Source organism: Arvicanthis niloticus, chromosome 11, assembly GCF_011762505.2.
Source record: "Arvicanthis niloticus isolate mArvNil1 chromosome 11, mArvNil1.pat.X, whole genome shotgun sequence".
Classification (NCBI taxonomy): Eukaryota; Metazoa; Chordata; class Mammalia; order Rodentia; family Muridae; genus Arvicanthis; species Arvicanthis niloticus.
In genome coordinates, this window is record NC_047668.1 from 16,971,760 (window position 1) to 16,993,624 (window position 21,865).

The 21,865-nt window shown below is 35.1% G+C and overlaps 1 protein-coding gene across 4 annotated transcripts in view; it reads left to right on the top strand.

Annotated features, from left to right (window-relative positions):
- Nucleotides 1–21,865, top strand: part of Strn3 (striatin 3) — a 75,759-nt gene that overhangs the window by 26,484 nt on the left and 27,410 nt on the right. For 2 of the 4 annotated variants that reach the window (XM_034514598.2, XM_034514600.2), the window contains exons 2-8: nucleotides 1,881–1,984; nucleotides 2,354–2,427; nucleotides 7,769–7,850; nucleotides 10,013–10,186; nucleotides 12,158–12,284; nucleotides 13,866–14,007; nucleotides 18,876–18,986. In XM_034514598.2, the coding sequence (XP_034370489.1) occupies nucleotides 1,881–1,984; nucleotides 2,354–2,427; nucleotides 7,769–7,850; nucleotides 10,013–10,186; nucleotides 12,158–12,284; nucleotides 13,866–14,007; nucleotides 18,876–18,986 (814 nt within the window). The remainder of the gene's footprint in view (nucleotides 1–1,880; nucleotides 1,985–2,353; nucleotides 2,428–7,768; nucleotides 7,851–10,012; nucleotides 10,187–12,157; nucleotides 12,285–13,865; nucleotides 14,008–18,875; nucleotides 18,987–21,865) is intronic. The other 2 variants (XM_034514599.2, XM_034514601.2) reach the window with 1 other exon arrangement.

Below are 21,865 nucleotides of genomic sequence, written 5' to 3' on the forward strand. Positions count from 1 at the left end.
TTTTTGGCTGGGCATGGTGGTGGTGTGTGCCTGCAATCCCTGCACTTAGGAGGCAGAGGCAGATGAATGAAGTTTGAGGGCAATCTGGTGTCTAAAATAAGACCCTGTTTCAAAAGCAAAGTATAACTTTAATTATTTCAAAAAACGGTGATAAGAGATGTTCTGTACTTAGTTTCTTATTGTTCTTAAAGAACTTATTTGTGAATACGATTTTAGTTTTTATAAATATGCTAATTTAAATATGTAAATGACATACTTTGATGTTTAGGCCCTTTGCCATTCTATTTTTTCTCTTTATCTCCTCTCCTGTGGCTGCTTTATGTTGTTCTTAGCCCTACCTGAAGCCCCATGATCCATTTGTTTTAGTATTACTTGTTCAGTTTTAAACTACTGACTACTCACCAGAGTATGGATAAAACCCCAGCCTTACTTCAGTCTTATTTTTAGATCTCTAATTTTTAATTAACTCATGGGGGGAAAATAATCAAGTGGATGTTAGCTTCCTGTCCACCTTGTACAGAGAACTTCTCTCTATACCCCTCTTTCTCTATGGCTATTCTGTATTCCTACCACCCTCAGAGTTTTTTAATTATGCTAGTTTTTACCCATAGAATTTCTTCCAGGGTTATATAAAGATTAAGCATTAATCTTTTTTTATTGGATATTTTATTTACATTTCAGATGCCATCCCCTTTCCCCAATTCCCCTCCCTAGAAAACCTCTATCCCATGCCCCCTTTTCCTTTTTGCTTTTATACAGTTTTAAAAAATGTTAATCAAAGGCTTTATAAGTTTGGTAATGCTCAATCAGAAGTGTAACCCAATACCCAACCTAGATATATCAACTATCTTTGACTGGTGGAGACACGTGAACATCTGCCTCCATGTCCCCCCCCCCTCATCACCTAGCTTCTCCTCTCCTTCTTCTCCTCCTCTCCTTACTCCTTCTCTTCCTCTCACCTTAGCTCCTCCTACATATCATCCTTCCTGTTAAAATAAAACTTTTCTCTCAAAATACAATTAGAGCATAACTATACCAATTTGTACCAGTGAGGTACAAGATAGTCCTAATACCCAGTCCATCATTTTGTTGACTAACCAGAACCTCTGTCATCTCCCCTAACTAAAAGACTTAGTTCTGAACCTGGCTTTTTTTCCCCCTTGGCTTTAGAATGAATGTCAGCTGAAAACCATCCACTCAAATCTTTTCTCTCAAAGTAAATAGCCAGGATTGGCTATGAGACTATAAGTCTTCATCCCCCGTCAGAAATCCAGAATGACTGAGTTAACTGAGATTATGGGAAGCACAAAGCATAGCTTCTAAAACTTAGCCAATTTATAGAGACCACTGAACCCCTGGACAATCCCTATACTACAAAACATTGGAGTATCTGAACTTCAGCCTTCTGGCCCAGGGTCATCTGACAGACCTTAGTGCTGCAGAATTATTAAGGGCTGATTACTCTGTCTTGGCAGATATAATCAGTCAACTATTCTGCAAGTGTGTCCTTTTCTGGACAGTAATTTGTCTGTAGATGGAAAGAGGCAATTCTTGCCTAGTGGCTATCTCCCCACAACTGGAGTAACTCCAAAGATGCTCAATTTCTTCTTAGAATCCAAGACAGGAAGCTGTCAGGATAAGCATTAATCCTATTAGAGAGGCTCTAAAGAATCATAAGAAAATGGCCTCTTTATGGTTATTTTTATTTTCAAAGATATTATATGGTATCTAGTGGAAAGTTTGGTTGACCATTTCTATGAGTTTTGTCTTGAGGTCATGTATAAAAATGTTGCATTTTACATTTATTATTTTTTCTATTTTAATTTGCCGTTTGTGGTTGGTTAAGGAAAAATGAAATAAATGCATTTTAATGTTTTTAGGCACGGATTGCATTTTTACAAGGAGAAAGGAAAGGTCAAGAGAATTTGAAGAAGGATTTAGTGAGAAGAATAAAGATGTTAGAGTATGCATTAAAACAAGAAAGGTATGTATATTTTATTTGTTAATATGACTAGAACACAACAGTGCTATCCCCATTTACATCATTGTACAGTTTATGGAAAGCTTTTTCACATTTTACTTAGTTTGTGTATGGAAAAAGAAAAGAAAAAATGAGAAGTAGAAGTAATATATTTTCTCTCTCTAAAAATAAGTAGAAATTTATCTTTTTACACATCTGTATTTGTTACATGGGTAATTTTCTTTCATATATTTTATCTACATTTTAATACATTTTCAGTGGTTTTAGCAAAAAAAACCTTTGAAATGGGCACATTGTTTTGGTTTTAGAAAATGCATAGCAGTACTCAGTTATAAAAAAATAATTATTTTTTGCCAATTGTTAAATTTTCAGGGCAAAGTATCACAAATTAAAATATGGCACAGAGCTGAACCAAGGTGATTTGAAAATGCCCACCTTTGAATCAGGTAAACTTTATTCTTTTAAAAAAAAAAATTCATCTTTATGTAACAGGCCTGTACTCTTTATCTTGATTTTGATTTTATAGCATCAGATAAATGATTATTATAAACTGAAAAATTTGATGAAAATTTTTAATAATATATTTTTATTATTTTAAAATTATGTATACGTGTGTACATGCATATACATATATGTGCACACGAGTGCTGGTGTCCGTAGTATAGAAGAGGACATTAAATTCCCTGGAGGTGATGTTACAAATAGTTGTGAGTTGATTCTAGGAACTGAACTTGGATCCTCTGCAAGAGCAGTATAGAATCTTATTAACCTGTGAACCATCTCTCTAGCCCTTATTGAAAATACTAAACAAATAAAAATTTGTTTCATGCTGGGTGGTGGTGGCGCACGCCTTTAATCCCAGCACTTGGGAGGCAGAGGCAGGCGGATTTCTGAGTTCGAGGCCAGCCTGGTCTACAGAGTGAGTTCCAGGCCAGCCAGGGCTACGCAGAGAAACCCTGTCTTGAAAAACCAAAAAAAAAAAAAAATGTTTCATCTGCCTCTCAATCCTATTTTCTCCAAAGTGAAACCTATATAAAATTATGGATACATTTTTTGCTAGTAATTAAAATCAAGATATGTTAAAGTAACTTTTTTTTTTAACCTGTAAGCAATTTTTGTCCCTCATATATGAGTATATAAATGTATATTTATTTATTTATATTTGGCTGGATGTGGTGAATCCTAGCACTGCCATGAATCTTAGCACTCAGGAGGCAGAGGCAGACAGATCTCTTGGATTCAGGACCAGCTTGTTCTGCATAGTGAGCTCTAGGCCAGCAAGGGCTACATGAATTGCTGTCCCCTCTCCAGTATCCTCTCAATTATGTATGTATTTTGTGTGTTGGGGGCAGTCAGAGGACCACTTGGGAATGACTTGTGAACTTCTCTCATGTGGGTTTTGGGTGAATTGGGCTCAGGTTGTTTGATGTGGCAGCAATCACCAGCTCAAGCTTAATCTTTAATACTTAAAAAGGCTCTTTTATCTGGAGAAGTATTAAGTAGCTCATTGTAGTTCTAAGATACTGGAAATTTAGCTAGGTTGGACTTTATAGCAGCCATATAAAATTTAGAGTAGAAAAATTATCCCCAATTAGCTTTCTTCTGCATTAAGTAGTAAATATGAGAATAATAGTTGATAAATGTGTGCCCTGGAGTGGACTGGATATAGAACAAAAGTTAAGTTTAGTTTTAGGAATCCATATAATTGTATAGAGTCTAAAAGACAGATGAGTATTTAACATAAGCAGGCTTTGGGAATCATACTAGCAATATTCTATTTCTTGAGTATCTGGATCGTGGTTATCCCATTTCCCCCTCTTAAGGCAGGGGTTTGTGTATCCTAGGATTCCTTCAACTCCATAGATATCAGTGGATAACCTTGAACATCTGACTGTCCTGTGTTCACCTTCAGAGTGCTGGAATTACAGGTACAGATGAGAATGCCCAATTTTATAGATGTTTTTGATGCAGTCAAATAGAAGCCTGTGATGTTATTAGTAGCTTGCTAAAGCAGCCATTTTTTTCTTTATCTTAATATGAAAATTTTGTTTCCTTAAGGTTTTTCAAAGTGTATGGTAAGACAATAAAACTTACATAGGTGTTGATATTAATAATAAACTTTTAAAAAATACTGGTTAGACTTTGGTTTAATGATAAGTACTGAGAACCAGACCATGAATATCACCTGAATTGTTTATTTTTTTTGGTTTTCCCTGCTTTGGCTTTTAGTAGCAGAACCTTTTATTTTGTCTTTCAGTTGTCACAAACTGAGATTTAGATGCCATTCATGTTCTTGAGTGGTTCTAAAGGCTCATTCTGATTCTAGAAATAGAATAGATAGAAAATACTATCATATTCTTCTCTATAGAGGAGTGAGAATAAGAACTGAGAATAACAGTATTTATCTGATACTCATCATCTCAGGCTAGACAGAGTTCAGAGGATCAGGAGCTCATGGTCATTTTTAACTACTATGTCCTTGTCTCAAAAAACCCTTTCCTGCTAGGCATGTGCAGATCTCTGTGAATTCAAGGCCAGCTTGCTACAGAGCTCCAGGAGAGCCAGAGTTAAACATACAGAAACCCTGTCTTGAAAAACAAAAAAGAAACAAACAACAGAAAAACCCTTTCTTACAAAAGTAAGAATAAGTCTTAGAAAAATGGAAAGTGGAAATATTTTTGTATATATTTACTGCCTTTAATTACAATAAGGCTTCTGTAGTAAATAAGGCTCAAAACATATACAGGAAAAAATGGATTTAAAGATTTTCTTCACTTATTTTCTTTTCCAGTATAGCTCATTTTTAGAAAATGAGCAAAGTTGAGTTGTTTTTGCTTATTGCTCCTGGAGTAGAGCTTGTGCAGTTGTTAGCTCATTTTATTGTAGTAATTTGTATAAAACAAGATTGCTAGCATGTAATTTCCTTCTACCCATAATTAAAATTGTGCCCAGACAAGTATCTTTCACTTATATGAAACATTATAAAAAACTAAGTAAAATGTTTTTACTGATAAAGAAAACTATTCAGAATATTGAATAGAAAACAAAAATGAAGTAAGCAAATATATACCATGCTAAGTATAAAATTATCTGCATCAAAGTATATAAATACTAAATGAAACAGAATTGGCTTTATAAATTGCTTCAAATCAACATTAAAAAGGAAAATATGATTTATAGATATTGGAGCTAGGTACAGGTTTATACCTCATCAGTTTACATATTTCCTAAACCTAAAAGCAATTGTATCTAAGCATGTTAATGATTTAATTTTTACAAGTTTAGGAAATAGATAATTCAGTAGAAAAGTGGATATGGCACACACCTTTAATCCTAGCACTCAGGAGGCAGAGACAGGCAGATCTCTGAGTTCAAGATCCGCCTGGTCTACATAATTGGAGTTCTAGGACAGCAAGGTCTACATAGAGAGACTTTTTGTGTCTCAAAAAATAAGCAAAAAGAAAAAAAAGAAAGCAAATGCGATACATTATTATGCAAGAAGTATAGGCAAAAAACTTCAGTGAAGTATAGTTAGCATTTATGAGAACAACAGAGAAGGAATGTCAAGTGTTGATGAGGCTTTAGAGTTAGCAGAATTTATTTGTATATGTTGATTGTAGGGTAGGAAATAAAGCTGAGGCCTTGAGGTGCCCTTGTATTTATAAAGGGAACACAGCATACATACCCAGTAACTTGATAATTTCACTGCAGCTTATGTAAGAATTGTATGTATGTATGTATGTATGTATGTATGCATGCGTGAATGTATGCGTGTGTATGTATGTGTGTGTATATATATATCCTTGATGATAGTGAAAATCTAGAAACAACTAGAATGTCAGCATTAAAATGGATAAATGTGATATATTAGCAGAATGCTGTTTAGCAATAAAAGTAAGTTAACTACAGCTAAACTTGACAACATAGGTGTCAGGTTTATAAAATTGACAATTGGTCGAAATCATTCTGCCACATTGACAAATTACGTTTTAGAGATTGAGATAGTGTTAATAGGATTTTAAGAATAGCTAGTAAGTGGTTAGAGGTAAAGAGTTTCTAGGGCTACTGATGCTTATTCAGCTGGGTGCTGATTGTTTATTCGAAAATCCATTAAATTATGTGCTTAAAATGGACTTCAAAGTTTATAACTGTCATAGTGAAATAATGAAAACTCATTTCAACATGAAGGGCCTTGGTGATTGGATTTTGAACAGTCATATTTTTAAAAATGTTTTTCTCTCCAGTTGTTAATTTTAAATGCTATAAAACGAAAACTAAGAGACTATCAGAATTAGGTAATTCTAGAAATTAGAAAATTGCTTGTGCTTGAAGAAAGAAGAAGAAGAAAATGATGAGATTGTTATGGTTAGGAAGTAATGGCTGCAAAAGATATTATAATATTACCTACCAGTAGGTACTAAGTGACTCTGAGGAGTCTGGGAACCTAATAGTTGAGAATTAATCTTAATAATCTCAGTATGGGCTGTGGGGGGATGATTTTTCAAGTGTGTCTCTCCACATTTATTTTGGTACTGTGAATCCATGTGGTGATAATAGTGCCCACAATAGTTCTAAGTTCTACTATAGGGATAATTTTTGAAAACTTAATTTAACTGAACTTATACTGCTCACTGAACATGTTGAATTCAGTGAGGATTGGGTTTAGGGTTTGTACATGGTAAACATCCTGCTATACTTGAACCTGTGGGTTCTTTCTGTTTTCTTCTTTTGTAAATGTAAACACTTTATTAGCTGAGACTGAAATATGCCTCTTTCCCTGTTTATAATACTGAGTATTGTGACACATGCCTTAATCCCAGCACTTAGGAGGCTGAAATAGGGAGAGCAATTTGATGCCAGCCAGCCTAAATCCATAAATAAGACTGTCTCAGTAAGCAGACAGAAAGCTCCAAAGTAATAAACCCATTTTCTGTTTTTGTGTATATAAAAGATTTTTTTTTCTAAGCTATAAATTATAAGGGATCAGTGGAGTGAGGAGGCAAGTAGTCACTTCTGGATGTCTGCCAAAAGTCTCTCTGACTTGAGTACTAAGTTCCTCATCTAGGCTTTAAACAGACAACCTCTGACTACAAGTAAGCTACCAATGGCTTTGTCATTCACGTTAAGTAAGTGTTTATACTTGTGGACCCGTTAGGACTCTGCTTGGAGACGTGGACAATATGCTGGGCTTCCTGGAAACTGAGGCCCAGCAGGTCTATAGACTGCATGTCCCAAGAATAAGTGGCTGCTTGGCTGGCTGCAAACTGCTGCCTTAGGGCCTAAGAAAAGGCTCTACCTGTGTGCCCATCACAGCGATCTGAGTTAGCCACTCGTCAGCAGCCTGGATTCCTAGCTTAATCCTTGCTTTAATCTTTTGTTCTAAGAAATAAAGTGTAATAGAGACTTTAATGTTTACTGATCTAAATTCAAAATGAAGTCTCTGTGCGTGCATGTATCCTCAGTATCTGGTGATTTTGAGTAGCATAAGTGATAGATTTTTTTTTAATCTTAAAGGTATTTGACACAGCAGAATTATATTTTCAAGTCTAGGACTTTTAGTTTTTTAATCCTGCTAAAGCACATCTGAGGTCTTTTGATTTTAAAGCAGGTAGAGTACCTGAGTTATTGACCAAACATTAAAGAAGAAATGATCTGTAGCAAATCTTTAACTTTTTTCCTGTCTTACATAAAATATTTTCATGTGTAAATTTGTTTTTGAAAAAAAAAACTGAACACTAATAATAAGTTGAAATAATGTATGCAAAACTTCCCCTCTTTAATTTCCAGAGGAAACCAAAGATGTGGAGGCTCCTCCAGCACCCCAGAATAGCCAGCTAACATGGAAGCAAGGCAGACAGCTATTAAGACAGTGAGTAATGATTTCAACTTTAAAAAGTTATGAAAGTGCTTACACTGAGTCAATGTATACATAAAAACATGCTTCATTTTACTGTATGGTTTTCATAGTGATGCTTTTTAAAAATCCATTTGTATGTATGTGGGTATGGGCACAGGCATGTGCCATACCTGCTTGTGGAGATCAGGGATGGTTTTCAGCATTGATTCTCCTTTCACCTTTGGGTCGTGGGGATTGGACCCCTGTCATCAGGCTTGGCTGTAGGTCACTTTATATGCTCAGACATTACTAAAGGATGCCATTGACATCTTTCTGTTTTTTTTTCATTCCATCCTCTCCCTCCTCTTTTCCTCCTCTCCCTCTCCTCCCCTCCCTACCTTGCCCCTTTCTTCTATTTAATTTCTTATGTGGTAGAAAATCTGAAAAAAAAAAAAGCTGGATGAAGGCTTCTTCTAAAGTAGTATGGAGTGGATGGAGTTGGGCTGCAGAAACGACTCAGCATTTAAAAGCATTAGATGCTCTTGCAGAGAATTCCAATTTTGATTCTTAGCACCCACATTGTGGCTCACAGATACCTATAACTCCAGTTCTGGGGGATTCGGTGCCCTTATCTGGCCTCTACTGGTCATCTTACTCTAGGAACTATGTGCCTAGTATACTTTCATACATGTAGGAAAAGTACCCATATACATAAATTAGTATGGCCTCATTCATCTAAGGCACAGACACTCTCACCACGAAGTTTACATGTATGGGTTCTCTTTTAAATCAGTGTATGGAAGGTATAGAGAAGTGTTGATTATTTGAAACTCTTCAAAGACAGCTTGCCAAATCTTTTACGTTGAAATTCTTTTTTACTATTTATTTTATTTTGTATACGAGTAGTTTTGCATCTCTCCGTGTGTGTGTGTGTGTGTGTGTGTGTGTGTGTGTGTGTGTGTGTGTGTGTGTGTGCGTGCGCGCGCGCGCGCATGTACTATGTGCATGCTTGGTACCTTTAGAAACCAGAAGAGGGCACTGCATTCTAACTTGTGGGTAGTTGGAACTCAACTCAGGTCCATTGCAAGAACAGCAAGTCCTTTTAACCACTGAGCTATTGCTCCAAAACTTAGTTAAAATTTTTGAGGAAACTGTTGAGACTTCGTTGTTATGTACTAGAGATGGAGAGATGACTATGGCAAATCCTGTTTAATGTCTTTTTATCTGGTGGTTCTTTTTCTTATAGTTGGAGATTTTGTTACTTGTATCCTACTGATGACCCTCATGAGATTAAAGCCAGAGCCTGTTATCTATGATTTAAATACTGGGTTTAGATAAGTGAGCTTTGAAAACCATAGGACAGGAGGAAGGGTCTGGAAGCTGAGATCCTAGAAGGAGGATTAGTACCTCTGTCAGTCCCTGGCTGAGAACTTACTCTCTCATACACTGGACATCTGAAAATTGTGTATTTGTGCTTATATGTATGTCTATAAATTCACATATCTATTCTTTAAAGGATACTTATGTGTGTCTATATAGAGGCAGGCCATATGTGTTGGTGTATCTAAAAAACTTTTCAACACTGAGGTTTTTTTCAGGTATTGAGATAATTGGCTCTTAATGGTAGTTAGTCATTCTGTTTCCTTCCTTCCTTCCTTCCTTCCTTCCTTCCTTCCTTCCTCCCTCCCTCCCTCCCTCCCTCCCTCCCTCCCTCCCTCCTTCCCCCTCTCCCTCCCTCCCTCCTTCCCTTTCTTCCTGCTTTTTCAAGACAGGATTCTCTGTGTAGCCCTGGCTATCCTGGAACTCCTGTAGATTAGATTGGCCTCTGCGTCCTGAGTACTGGGATCAAAGGTGTGTGCCATCACACCTGCCTTAAGTCATGAGTTTCGTCTGGAGGTATACATGTGCACCACATGCGTGCTGGATGCCTATATAGGTCAGGGTTTAGGATCTCCTGGAACGTGAGTAATGGATGATTGTAAACCACCATATGACTCCAGTGCCCATATTTCAGTTTTGACTTAAAGTTGACATTGTTCTCTTAGACCTGGAATTAGGCTATAGTGAAGCTATTGAGACAAAGAAAAAGTAATTTTGTATGATTGTCAACTTTTTTTTTTCAATTTTTAATATGATTTGAAGGTGGCAGATGTTGACAAATGGTTGAATTTTAGTATTTAATTTTCTCTTGATAGGTATCTTCAGGAAGTAGGTTACACAGATACAATATTAGATGTACGATCTCAGCGGGTAAGGTCATTACTTGGACTGTCTAATTCAGAGCCAAATGGATCCGTAGAAGCAAAGAATTTAGAACAGATCCTGAATGGTGGTGAATCTCCTAAGCAAAAGGGACAAGAAATCAAAAGGTATGATTTATATTTGTTGATTAACATCATCTTTTTTTTTTTTTTTTTTTTTTTTTTTTTTTTTTTTTTTTGGTTTTTCGAGACAGGGTTTCTCTGTGTAGCCCTGGCTGTCCTGGAACTCACTCTGTAGACCAGGCTGGCCTCAAACTCAGAAATCCACCTGCCTCTGCCTCCCAAGTGCTGGGATTACAGGCGTGCGCCACCACCGCCCTGCTGATTAACATCGTTTAACTTAAGTTATTGAGATAATTGGCCAAAATCAGTGGTATAGCAGAGACTTTTCATTGGGAGTCTCATTTTTGCTAGATTTTCTATAGTTGGACTTATTGTTAGATATTAAATGAATCTATGAAAGCCACTTTTTTACATACAGAAACTTAAATTAGTTTTAGTAAAATAGATTATTGCTATTACTTGTACCTGAGTAGTTTTGAAATACTTGAAAACATTTTAACAGATTAAAGATACTTTTTTGCTACATAAGAAATTTATAAAATGGATTGGTACTTCTTGGGTCCCGGAACCCTAACTAGATGTTGGGAGGGAATGAAGAAATGACAGACATTGGACACATATATACAAAAAAACTGGTATGGCTTCCTGGACTCTCTGAAGGAGAAGGGCATCACCCAGGAAGCTTAGTGTGTTTATTATATAAAATTGAACAAGGAAGCAGGGTTTATGGTGTGCAGCTGAATCAAGGCGGTTAGCTAGTCTTGGTAAGGAGCAGTCTCTACAGGGTGTAGTCGTCAGGACATACATTTCTGGGTTTTTAGAAAGCAACGACTATGGGCATTTCTACACAAACTGTCAACATTGGATCAGAGAAAGGGCTTCCTACCACACTGAGCCTCATCCTGTAAAGGGTTTGCAACCCCCGCCCCCATGGGGCTGAGGTTTAGTCTTTTGACGTCACTCATGTCTTTTTTTTTTGCTTTTTGTTTTATTTTTGAGACAAGGTTCTTTAGGTGGCCCTTGGCTGGCCTGTAACACACAGGTCTTCCTGCCTCCGCATAACCACACCAAGCCTGGCCAGCTCATGTCAACAAGGCACATCTACTCAGAACTTCTCTGTTCCTCACAAATTGGTATATCTTGTGTAATATATGTTTTATAATTTTAAATATGAGCAGCTTTAATAAATTTAGCTTTTGTGTTTTACTATTTTGTCTTCAAATATTTAGGCTAAAATATGTGTTTATAATTATAAAAAGATTTCTAAATTGATTTTTTGATATTTTTCAGAAGTAATAGCATGTTTGATCATTTGATCTTAGTAGATTGTTTTTTTTAAAAGACTTATTTTTAATTATGCTGGTGTGGGTGTGCTTGTGTATGTGGTGGGAGGTTATGCACATATAAGTGTAAGTGCATGCAGAGGCCCAAAGAAGGTGTTATATCCACTAGAGCTAAAGTTTCACACTATTGTTAGCCACCTGATGTGAGTGTTGGGACCCAAACTCAGGACCCCTGAAAGATCTCTTATCTGCTGAGCCATTTTCAGTCCCCAGATTTTATTTTCTTAATAGCATTTACCTAAAATGTTCTGGACAAAAAGCTTTGGATGAAACTCATTAAATATAGAACAATCATTATTTTAATTGTAGAGCACAAATAATCTTTAAAGATACTCTAGAATAAAACTTTTAGGCAATATAAATAGGGTGTCTTGAATCAGGAGCCTATTAAAAGGAGGAGCAGGAGTTAAAAGTTATTTTCATCTACATAGTGAGTTGAGACTAGTCTGAACTATGTAAGGTCCTGTCTCACAACAACAAATTTGAATTGTAAATGTCACTTTCAAGTAGTTTTAAACTAGGAATTAGAAGGGTCGGAATGTGGCTTACTGAGTAACACTTGTCTAGCATGTGTGACATCCTGGGTTACTAGATTAACAAAAACAAGGAAGCAGGAAGAAATATCAGAGTTAATCTTTGAAATAGTTGGAATCATCTTTTCTCTTTTGTACAGGCCCTCTGGTGATGTTCTTGAGACATTCAATTTCTTAGAAAATGCCGATGACAGTGATGAAGAAGAAAATGACATGATTGAGGGCATCCCAGAAGGAAAAGACAAGCTTCGGATCCATAAGCACAAAGTAGGAGATTTATATTATCTCTACACAGTAATTTGAAAAGTAATTATTTTAGTTGTCCCTTGAAAGGTATATAATAACTGCCAGCTCCTACTCAGTTTATGTACATATGGCAGGAGTTATAATTTCATGTATTATTCACTAAATGACCTAAGAGAAGGTCTGTTTTTAAAGTATTTGTCCAGTAGTTTGAAGCTGTCTTGTTAAAACAAAACAACACAACAACAAAAAAAGTAATACTCCTCAATCATATTTCAATTTGAGGTCACTCTGAAGTTTATCTTTTCATGTACACTATCACATGGGAGCTAAATGAACAGAAACTGTAGTTTAGATGTCCTCACCTTGGGTGAGAGTCCGATGTATGGATTGTCAGTATGTGCCAGCATTCTGCTTATTTGGTAAGGATTAATAAACAATTACTTTTCCTCATACACTAAGAAGCAGACTTGATGTATTTAGCAGTAGATGGGGAGTTGGCTCTCCTGGACCATTGTATACTATGCCCCGTTTGTAAGCATCAAGTAGTAATGTTCAATATTTCAAGTGGGTTTTTTTGTTTCTTTGTTTGTTTGTTTGTTTTTAATTGGCCTGGGCCAATTTGGGTTGTATGTCAGAGTATTTGATTAGTATGCACAAATTCCTGCATTCAGCCTCAGCACCACATAAATTGGATGTTTATGTGGTGGATAAAGGAGGATAGAGAGTTCAAGGATGTTGTCACCCATATATATAGTGAGTTTGAAGTCATTTGGCTTTTTCATACCCTGTTTATCAAAAAAAAGGGGGGAAGTGGTTAAATTCAGTTGTAGTACTTAGAAATTTTATAGTATTATAGAAAAAAACCACAAGTATTTGTCAAGAGCTTCCAGTCTACAAAAGGAGTTTCAACCTTTCTCCAGCTTTTCACATGTATGATATACTCTGTTGGATAGAGGTTTACTTTGTAGAACTTGCTATGTGCTATATAATGTGTATGGAGGACTGTGTATGTGCTAAGCACATATGTGAAAGTCAGAGGACAGCTTTGTGCAGTCAGTTTCCTCCTCCCACCTCCATTTGGTTCATAGGATAAAGCTGGGCTCATCAGGCCAATGCTTTTCCTGCTGAGCCGTTTCAGAAACCTGAGTTTTTGATTTTTCTTACTAGTTTGTTCTGGGAGGTAGGTTACTTTTATTATTTGCTGTACAACTAATATAAGTTTATTGATGATTATTGTTGCTGTGAATCATAGAGCTAGTACACATTTCTCAGTGTCTTCAGCCAGTTCAAGATAGCTTAGAAGATTCTTTCGTAGGGATCGTCTGTGAACCTACTATAAATAAAGAAAGCTCTTGAGTAAAACTTTGGCCTTTTCCAGCACCCTTACCACTTGTGTCACATGTTACAAGTGATCTTCATACAGCAGTGCTGAATTGTTTATCTAGGGCATAGTTTAAGACTTATCAATCACAGGAAAAAGGACAGTTGTGGATCTGAATAATTTCAAAGTAGATCTGTAAATATCGTTAGGTGGAAATACTAAAGGACTCGTTAAAATGTTGAATAAGAAGTATTAATTATTGGCTTATCTTCTCATTACAGATAGGTAATGAAGGTTTAGCTGCTGACTTAACTGATGATCCTGATACTGAGGAAGCACTGAAAGAATTCGACTTTTTAGTGACTGCAGAAGATGGTGAAGGGGCTGGTGAAGCACGAAGTTCAGGGGATGGTACAGAATGGGGTAAGGGGACCAAGGAATCTGAGGTGGGGGGAAATCTAGCTTTTTCAGGTGGCTTATTACTAAACACGGTGTGGGCTCTGAATGTATGGTAGCAGGTAAATTAAGAGCAAGGATAAGTGATATTGATAATCATCTATTTGGTTTGGTTTATTAGATTTTGTGACTGAGATTTTTAGTCTGGTTTTGAGTTCTGAAGTTGATCTTGAAGTGTTCTGTTGATTTACAAATTTATTTTTTCCCTCTAACAGATCTTTTTAAAGCAAGAATCATTTAGTTTTATTCATACCCATCATTTAATTTTAGGTAATCAAGGCTTTAAAAGAACTTCTTTGTATGTCCATATGGTGTTACCTATTTTAAGTGCTGGGTAGGAATAAAATTATTAATTAATTCTGAATTAATTAATTAATTAAAAATTAATTCTGACTCATAGCCCTAACAATAAGCAGGATTTAGTGAGGATATTACACTTATTGCTTGTAGTAGTCTCTGTACAAACGTTAGGACCTAAATTGTGAAAGCGATATATAAAGCTAATACTAGGCCATCTATAATCAAAAGGAAGAAAAGGTCTATCAGTAGTTAAAATGTTTCAGGGTAATAGCTTTGGTAGGTGGACTTGGACTGAGTGTTGGTGGTTCATGCCTTTAGTCCCAGCACTCAGGAGTAGAGGCAGGCAAGTCTCTTGAGTTCAAGGCTGCCTGGGATTTTCAGGACAGCAAGGGGTACACCGAGAGAAATCCCATCTCAGCAAACCAGAAGAAAGAAAAACACACTTCAGGTTTTTTATTTCTTTGTTTATTTTTTAATGTTGGGCCTAGGGGGTTAGTTTAGTGGTTAAGAGCATTTATTTGTCAGAGGACCAGCGTTTGGTTCTTAGCACAAATGTTGGGCTTACAACTACCTGTAACTCCCATTTTCAGGGATCTTATACTCTCTTCTGTCCTCTGAGAGGACCTGCATGCACACACATATAAATAATAATAAAGTAAATCTTTTTTAGAGAGTCTTATTTATATATTGAAATGGAACATTGCTATTAGGAGAAACAAACCTAATAAATAATGTATTTATTGATTTAATATAAAAAGCAATTATTTAAAATATTTTAATTTACTTACTAGAGTTATCGTAATTCAAAGCATCACTTTTAGTTTAAGTGGAAATAGAAGGGGCACATTAATTGAAAATATAAACTACAGTTACTATCTAGACTTTGGACATATTTGGACTTTTCCTGAAATGCTATATCTTAGGGGATTACTTGTTTATTGGAGAAACAGTAAAAGAAAAAAATGTTAAGTTTATATCCAGCCCATTAAATCTTTGACTGTATTATTCCTATAACTTCAAAAGCACTAGGTTTTTTTTTTTTTTTTTCAGAAAATTTATTATGTAAAAGTAGAAATTATACAAGCTTTTTATAGTATAAGTTATTTTAGGGACCATAAATAAATGTCAGATATAAAATTAGAAACCACCTACAGTATTATAGAGACATATGAAGTATACAAATATATATACACATATATATGTGATTATGTATAAATTTACTTATTAGTTAAAAGTTTGTAGAGCATCTGTTCAGCTAAATCTTGGCATACAACCATTACTTTTTTTCTTTAACTAAAGTTGCTACAATTTTTACTTTTAGCCCACAGGACAAACAGTTAAGAAATAGATGTGAAATGGAATTTTTTTTTTAATGATGTCATATGCAGTGATTAGTACTTTGTTCATAGACTTTGGCTGTGGAGTTGTAAAGAGGCCTTGATTTGTGAGTGACAACTCTTGATCTTCATTTTCTTTCTAAGTGGAAGTAACCAAGAAAGCCTCTTAGTACCAAACAAGACTGAAACTTTAAAGCATGTTATATGCTTGGTGATCCAAGCAGTTTCTGTGTAAAAGCAAAAAGGATCTATGCAGTGTTCGTGCAGTTCATTTATGTAACAGCTATTATGTTCATTTTTTCTGAAACTAAGAGAATGCATATAAAAATCACTACTATTATATTTAATTTACTTTACTCAAAGTTATAATGGTTTTTAAATGGCAAGGTTTTTAGATTCACATTAATTCAAGAGTCTTAAACATACTCTACAATTTTGTTATCATATGAAACCATTGCTTTTAAAGGAAGCTGTTAAGTCTTGTTCTTCTGTTATTTAATTAGATAATATAGTTTAATTTTAGCAGCTTATGTTCTTCATATAATTACAAGTATTAGCAGGTATGTCATTTGCCTTTTTCTCATGGGGATATGTGGTGTTTTAAGAATATTCACTTAGGGGCTGGGAAGATGGCTCAAAGGTTAAGATCACTGACTGCTCTTCCAGAGGTCCTGAGTTCAATTCCCAGCAACCACATGGTGGCTTACAGCCATCTGTAATGGTATCTGATCCCCTCTTCTGGTGTGTCTGAAGACAGTGACAATATACTCACATACCTAAAGTAAATAAACAAATGTTTAAAAAAAGATTCACTTACTTTCTTCAGCTCTTTGAAATTATGATCTCTGGACTTAATGAAGATCACAAAATATAATTAATACCTGAATATTGGTGTTTACAGACAAATGATAAAGTAGTTCTGTTTTCATGATGTGAAACTAGTTATAAATTTATATCATGGTTAATAGGCATTCTGCTTTGATAATAGAATTATCATAATAGAATTTTATTGTTTTCTGGTTTCAAGTTACTAGGAATCAACTTTTTGTACATGTTTGTGTTTTCTTTTAAGGGAAAAAAAAAGGTTCCCATAATTGATTCAACTTCATTTCTTGGTATTCCTGCTTCTTCCCTTTTGCTCTTACCTATTTCTTATAAGCAATACCAAATCATCTGTTGCTTACCAGGCAAGTTCCAGGATGTTTTTGTGCACATATGCATCCACCAACCTGTTCTTTGCACTGCCTTAGTATATTTTGTTTTCTAGATTTGAGGTTATCTTGCAAATAATAACTCTTTTTCCTTTGCTTTTTCACTCTATTCTTTGCTACTGTACTTATAGCCATTCACAGCTTCATTCTTGCCACTCAGGACTTTTAGAAAATTGGTCATTATAATTAGTTTTCTTTTCTGTGTAAAGTATTGTGCCACTTAAGGCCTAAGGTTTACTTATTTATTTTTAGTCTATAGGTTGTAAAACATTTCTTTTAAGATGTGTCAATTTGTCTTAGTGTAAGTAGTTGACAACAGGAATCATTAGTTTCATTAAGGTGACTATATGAGGTTTTGGGGTGCAAGCCCATAATTCACAGCAAGACTGAGACAGGAGGATCATGAGTCCAGGCTAGCTGGTGCTATGTTCTGAGACCCAGTCCACCAGCAAAAGAGATGAGTTGAAATGATTCAGGTCACATTATTCAGTAAAGATTTCTGATACAGCATAGTTTTCAGGAAGCTTTATGACTAAGAGTACATTAAAAATTAGTTTTCTCTCATATAAATATTAAAACTGCTACAATTACATATTTGACAATTCATGAAAATACTAATCTTAAGTTAGTTTCAGGTAACAGAATTTAGCAAATAACATCTTTTCACATACCAGCCACCTATGGTTGATAGAGAAAAGGCATAACAACCATAGAAAAGAATCAGAGTATAAAAACTCTCTGAATATTTTCTCCCTGATGTTCAAACATGAGACCTTGTTATGCTTGCTTTACACATCAACCCAGAGAGGCAGGACATCCTTTCTCTCACTCCCTGTGCTTGAGTGAGGCCTAGGGAGCTTCTGAGACATAGAAAACAGAATATGCTTAGTTAGTAAAATTTAAAACTAAAATCTTATTATTTACTGTAATTTATTTAAAACCTAAGAGCTTGGGTATGATTTTTTTTTTTTATTTATTAACAGGACTCTAAAATAGTTCATGTGTGACTATTAAATTTAATAATAATAATGTTGCCTTAAAATGCAATGAAGGAAAATCCTTAATGAGTAAACTAAGTCTAAGAAAATCATTTTTATACTATTTTGTTTTAAGACTTCTCTAGTTTACTATGAGTTGATCTGCACCCCCCCCACCGCATAAGTATTTACTTATTGCTGAAAACGCACAAGAAAAATATTACCAAGTATAAAGCAATATGTGTTTTAATTTCTCTGTAGTTGTTGCTATTTTACCCTGAAAACAAAACAAAACAGTCTGCTCAAATCAAAACTTCAGTGGAATTTGAATTTTCTTATTTGTTTTAGTTTTACTCTATTATTTTTATTCTGTTATTTTGCTAATCTTCAGTTGTAGTCCTATGGAAAGGTAATGAAGTGTTGAACTACTGTGAAGGGAAGGCGACAGGTGGTGTTCTTTGAATGTTTTGTGTGAATTATCTGAGACATTGTATTTGGAAACTATATGTATTATGTTGGACTAGAATACCTTTCTGTCATAGTACAACTATCCTATGCATGCAAAACTATTATGACGGGGATGCATGACTAATTTCATCAATGAAATGGCACTGACATTTACAGCTTGCATTTTATTATTAATTTGCATGCAGTTCATTCGTTTGCTTATATGATGCTGGCTGAATAGTTTTTATTAACATTTTTATAAAGATGCAGTGATCTATATTTTAATATTAGATTTTAATGTTAGTTCACTTATGAAATACTCAAATTTGTCATATATAAAAATGAAGTATTGTTTACCTGTTGATGATGTTGAAGGCTTAGGAACTTAAGAACATTTACTTTGAGTTGTGAGTACCAAACTGAGACTGCACCTTTAAAGTGTTTTGAGTATATGCTATTATAATATCTTTATTATGATGACGTAAAGCTTTTAACAGTTTACTGCCAACAGCTTGCATTGCCAACTGCTGATTTTTTTTCTTTTAATAATATGCTGCATGTAGATAAAGATGACCTCTCCCCAACTGCTGAGGTTTGGGATGTAGACCAGGGGCTAATAAGTAAACTGAAGGAACAGTACAAGAAGGAGCGAAAGGGGAAGAAAGGGGTGAAGAGTAAGTGCAGTTATGACTATTACCGTTTTTGTATGCTAATATTGAACAAAAGGGTTTTTTTGATGCAATTTTACTTTTTATGTCATAAAGGGAGCAACTAACTTTAAACTTTGTCTGTTGTGTAATTGAAATATAGGGTCTGTAATTGGTCAAATAGAAAAATCACTTCAAATATGTAAAGTAAAGGTGAAAAGATTTCCAAAAATTGAAAAAACTTATCAAATTAAAAGAAATATTGGCTTTGGAATTTAAAATAATAGAAATTTGTTCAGAAGGAAGGAAAGTACAAATTCTTCTGTTTTCTACTTAAAGGTATTCCTTGTTACCAGCATTTCTTAGTTTGAGAATCTTTGAGTAAGTGGTGTAGGTAATCCTTCCCTAGGTTTTTGCTTTTGGTCATAATCCAATTACACAGTTTTTTTTCTGGGTAATATTTACTTGACTACACACCACTTGGCAGAGGCGATGATGCTACAAATGGTGATAATAAGGGTTAGTTAGTCCATAATTGGTTCTCTTTGGGTGCCTGCATGTGTGTTCTTTGTAAAAGTATGACTGCAGAACCTCTCAGACAGGTAACTTTCTATTTTGTGAGTTATACTTGAGAGTACCCAGGGAAATCTTCATACCTGTGATATTAATGGAGACTTGAAATTTTGTTTGGAAAATTTTCATTGACTATTGACTTCTAGTCCAACTTTTTTCTTTTTTTTAAGTGTATCAAGTTAAGAGTACTTGGCTCCTCTTGAAGAGGACCTGGGTTGGATTCCCACATGTACATGTTTGCTTACCTAGTTCCAATCCCAGTGCTCCTCATGGCTTTGATGGGTACTGCATCCACATGATGCACAAACATACATACAGGCAAAACATCCGTACCCACAAAAATAAATAAATTTTCCAAGACAGAGAGACACGTATCTTTAATTCCAGCACTCACGAGGCAAAGTAGAGGCAGTGAGTTCAAGGCCAACCTTCTCTACCTGGGGAGCTCCAGGCTAGCCATGGTTGCCATGAGACCCTATCTCAAATAAATAAATAAATAAATAAATAAATAAATAAAGTAGCAAGTGCATCAAAGACAATAGTGCAAAACAAAGACCAGAGACATTCTTTTCTATTCTTGTTTCTAGTGACAGATACATTAGCTTATAAAATGGCAGGAATATCAGAAATAGTGTTTTCTTCAATAATGCAGTTTTTGAATCATTTAATTTATTGTGGAGTTAACTGGAGTTTTGAGAATTTTACCTATTAGTTTCCCCTCCTTCCCCTCCTTCTTTTCCTTCCTTTTCCTCACTTCCCTCTCTTCTCTGGTGTTGGGGACTGAACCTAGAGCTTTATACTTGCTAGGCAAGTGCTTTACCACTGAGCTAAATCCCCACCTTCTACTAATTTTATAACGTGGTGCTAGTTGTGTTGTTGCATGGGAATAAAAGGAAGTTCCAGACTCTATTATGAACTACTTATATCTTAAAACATTCAGTGCTAGGCTGGAGCTCTGTTTAGTTTTAACACCATTTATCTATAATATATGCATGTTGAATATGAAGGTACTATTGCATGGTTGATTTCAATTTAGGTAAAATCATATTTGAATTTTAGGATTTAAGTTTTATTCTTTTTAAGAAATAAAATAGCTGGGCAGTGCTGGCTTATGCCTTTAATCCCAGGGGAGGCAGAGGCTGATGAGACTGATGGATCTTTTGAGTTCAAGGTCAGCCTGGTCTACAGAGCTAACAGACAGCCAGAGCTACACAAAGAACCCCTGTTTCTAAGGAGAGTAACCAGAAACAAACAAACAACAACAAAAGGTTGAGTAAAGGAAAATAGCTTATTTTAAAATAACGTTAGGTTATATTTCATATGCTGTGTACTGACCTAATCTGGTAAAATTTTAATATTGTTTCTATGTACACTAAGACTAGACCTAGATCTTTTTGAGAGTTAGTAGAAATATATCTAGCCACTCAAGGTTTTTTGTTTTGTTGCTTTGTTTGTGTGTTTGTTTTGAGACAGGGTTTATATGTATAGCCCTGGCAAGTTCAATGCCATTCTGGGCTATTTGCATGTAATAATATTTTCTTAAAACTTTGGAATACCTTTATGTATAAGCCTTTTGTATTTTATATGCTTTAATTTATATTTTTGTTTGCATATCTATATCTATCTATCTATCTATCTAGACATGGAGTTGGGATTTTACAAAAGGTATTTTAATATAGGTTTAATTTAGGCATGAGGATTAAAAGGAGGTGGTCAGAAATAAAGTAGACATACCCAAGAGTGTGGTTGTAGGCTTCTCTTAAGAGAGTCTACTTGTTTTAAGGCAGGACAGCAATCTAGCCCAAGCTACCACTGAACTTGTATTCCTTCTGTCTCTCTTTCTCAACCTAGTGCTAGGATTATAGATCTGTTCTTTTACATGCATTCAAAGTGAAACCTCTGGCTTTTGACCATGTTGAGTATGGAACCTTAAGTTTTACACATGCAGATGACTCCTCACTTACATCCTTAGCCCTTAACCTATTTTAGTTTCTAAATCTAAACTTTTGTGCTTATATAATACTTCTGTGCATCTAACCTGGTCTCTGTTAGTTAAACTTTAAAGATGTTTCTGATTTTTTAAATATATGTACATATCAGCTATGTGTATCTGTGTAGGGCGGACATAGGAATTAGGTTTCTAAAAGAAATGATTAGAAATTATTTACTTTTCACATTTCCTTCATGAAATTATAAATTAAAAATTGATGAATTCAGAGTTTAGTATGAAAATATTAACTGTAAATCTGTCATGTAGGTGTAATTTAAGGAAAAGTGGTAGTGTCCTAGCTAGAGGATGCTTCAAGACCACCAGTAGATGCTCAATACCTTGA